At 39.8% G+C, this 2,039-nt stretch overlaps 1 protein-coding gene across 2 annotated transcripts in view; it reads left to right on the forward strand.

Annotated features, from left to right (window-relative positions):
* The window catches only part of mboat1 (membrane bound O-acyltransferase domain containing 1), a 34,671-nt gene that overhangs the window by 1,732 nt on the left and 30,900 nt on the right, over positions 1-2,039 (forward strand). For both annotated transcript variants that reach the window (XM_014014243.1, XM_014014244.1), the window contains exon 3: positions 887-964. In XM_014014243.1, the coding sequence (XP_013869697.1) occupies positions 887-964 (78 nt within the window). The remainder of the gene's footprint in view (positions 1-886; positions 965-2,039) is intronic.

Below are 2,039 nucleotides of genomic sequence, written 5' to 3' on the forward strand. Positions count from 1 at the left end.
CCCTCCTACAGTGTTGCTATTGCCAGTATCACTCCACCCCCTGTTAACAATAGGTGTTAATTAGGTGTCAATGATAGCCATGTGATGTGAGTATCACATGGAGGCAGGGCTTAAAAGCCTGAATTTTGCCTGAAACTCTCAGACTGAAGAAGTCTCTTGGAGAAGAGATGAAACGTTTCATTAGAGAAGAACCCGTCCAGAAGACATATACAATTTTTTTTCTTTTTGATTTTTTTTACCTGGATTACTGAGATGCATCAGGACAAAATAAGAAGTATGAGTTTTTAAAAAAGTATCTACAGCAGATTAAAAGTATTTAAAAGTCAGGTCCTTAACCGGATTTTAAATGAAGATGAGAAATTATGACATGAGAACCATTTTGATTAAAGCCTAAAAATGATCTGATTCCACGTGATAATTTGTTAGAGCTCAGACAGACACTGTCACTTTGAACTCCAGGCCATGGAAAATCCAAAACAAATAAATAAATGTGTTATTGTTTGGTATTTGTTAGCCCTTTTCTAAATGATTAATGTGACAGGTGGTAGGTGGACAATCAAAAAACAAAACAAAACGCCTGAACATGGTCAGATGCTGAAATGAACCTTTTGTAAAAAGAAGCCAAAAGGAACAATTTGAATGACCTTCAGGAGGTCTAAAGATTGGATAAAAAGACCACTTTAAAATATTTCAAGGAAGTTTGACTCACTGGAAACGAGCTATAAGGGATGCCTAAACACTTTAGCATAATACTGTGTGGGATCAACCTTTTTATCAGTTACATTTATCATAAGTTTCAGTTTTGAGTGACTCGTGAATCATGTTGCTCGTAGCGTAATAGTAAATGTCTCAGAGCATTTTTCCAGTTGTGTGTTCTTCCCTGCAGGTACTCCGCTCACATCCTGACCGCGGTGGCTGTAAACTACTTAATCATCATTAAAGCCGACATGGATAATGTACACCGGTAAGTGTTTGTTATCCACATTACCGAAACATTCCTCGTAGAGCCGAACAACACGTCTGTCACCGTGCTGAAAGACGCATGACAGAACCGATACAAATGCATCTGGTTCGTTGTGTTAATTTCGCTTTCAGGTTGATCTTGTCTGACTGGAAAACTGGACTCACCCTGGGAGGTGGGTGGTCAGTGGAGTGGGCTGAGGGCTCAGTATAGGCAGTACTAATGGTTGTGGTTCGTTAGCTATTCGAGATTTGTTTTATTATTTTCAACAGTTTCAGCCTCTGTGATTTATTAGCACTCACCACTGAACGGGAAATGGGATGTTTTTTTTTTTTTTTTGTTGCTCATGTCATGTTTGAGTTAATTTGGTGTAGCTTTAGCACACAAACCAGTGGGATGGATGAATTTTAATGAAGCTGTCAGAAATTAGTAGTTGGATATCTATAATTAAATATGTTTTGGGACCTCTAACATTTTAACTCATCCAGTTTTACAGATATTAACCTAAAATTTGGTGTGTTAGTTGCGGAGAGTCGTCTCCAATACACTGAGTTATGAACTTTTTGTACAAACGCCGTCTGTTAAGGAGGGGTATTATGGATGTTCCAGGCACATAGTTCAATTCTGCACCACAATCAAGTAACTGTGTTACCTTCAGTTGTTATGAAAATGCTGTATTAAGGGCTCGACACATGGGAGGCGACGTCGCTCGCTCTCCATTCATTTCCTATGGAACTTGTGCGGTGAGGCGACAATCGCTTGCCCTCCTCCAGCTAAGCGACCGGCGAAAATAGTGCATGTGAAACTTCGCGCTCATACATGTACACGTGCACACACAAGCTTGCGACGCGACATATGAAAGTTGAAAAATGTTGAACTTTTGTCGCTGTCGCTTAGCATGCAACCAATCATCGATGGTTTCATTGACTGACCAATGAGGGGAGAGTATGCTACACCACAGTTAGCAAACACTTTCACCAAGTGATTACTAAAAAAGACAGCTTTGTGGGAATTCGTTGGCGCCAGGGTGAAGTTATCCTGTAAGTTTATCCTCATAAAATTGTATCTTGGTGTGTGT

This window comes from Austrofundulus limnaeus, unplaced genomic scaffold, assembly GCF_001266775.1.
Source record: "Austrofundulus limnaeus strain Quisiro unplaced genomic scaffold, Austrofundulus_limnaeus-1.0 Scaffold112, whole genome shotgun sequence".
NCBI lineage: Eukaryota > Metazoa > Chordata > Actinopteri > Cyprinodontiformes > Rivulidae > Austrofundulus > Austrofundulus limnaeus.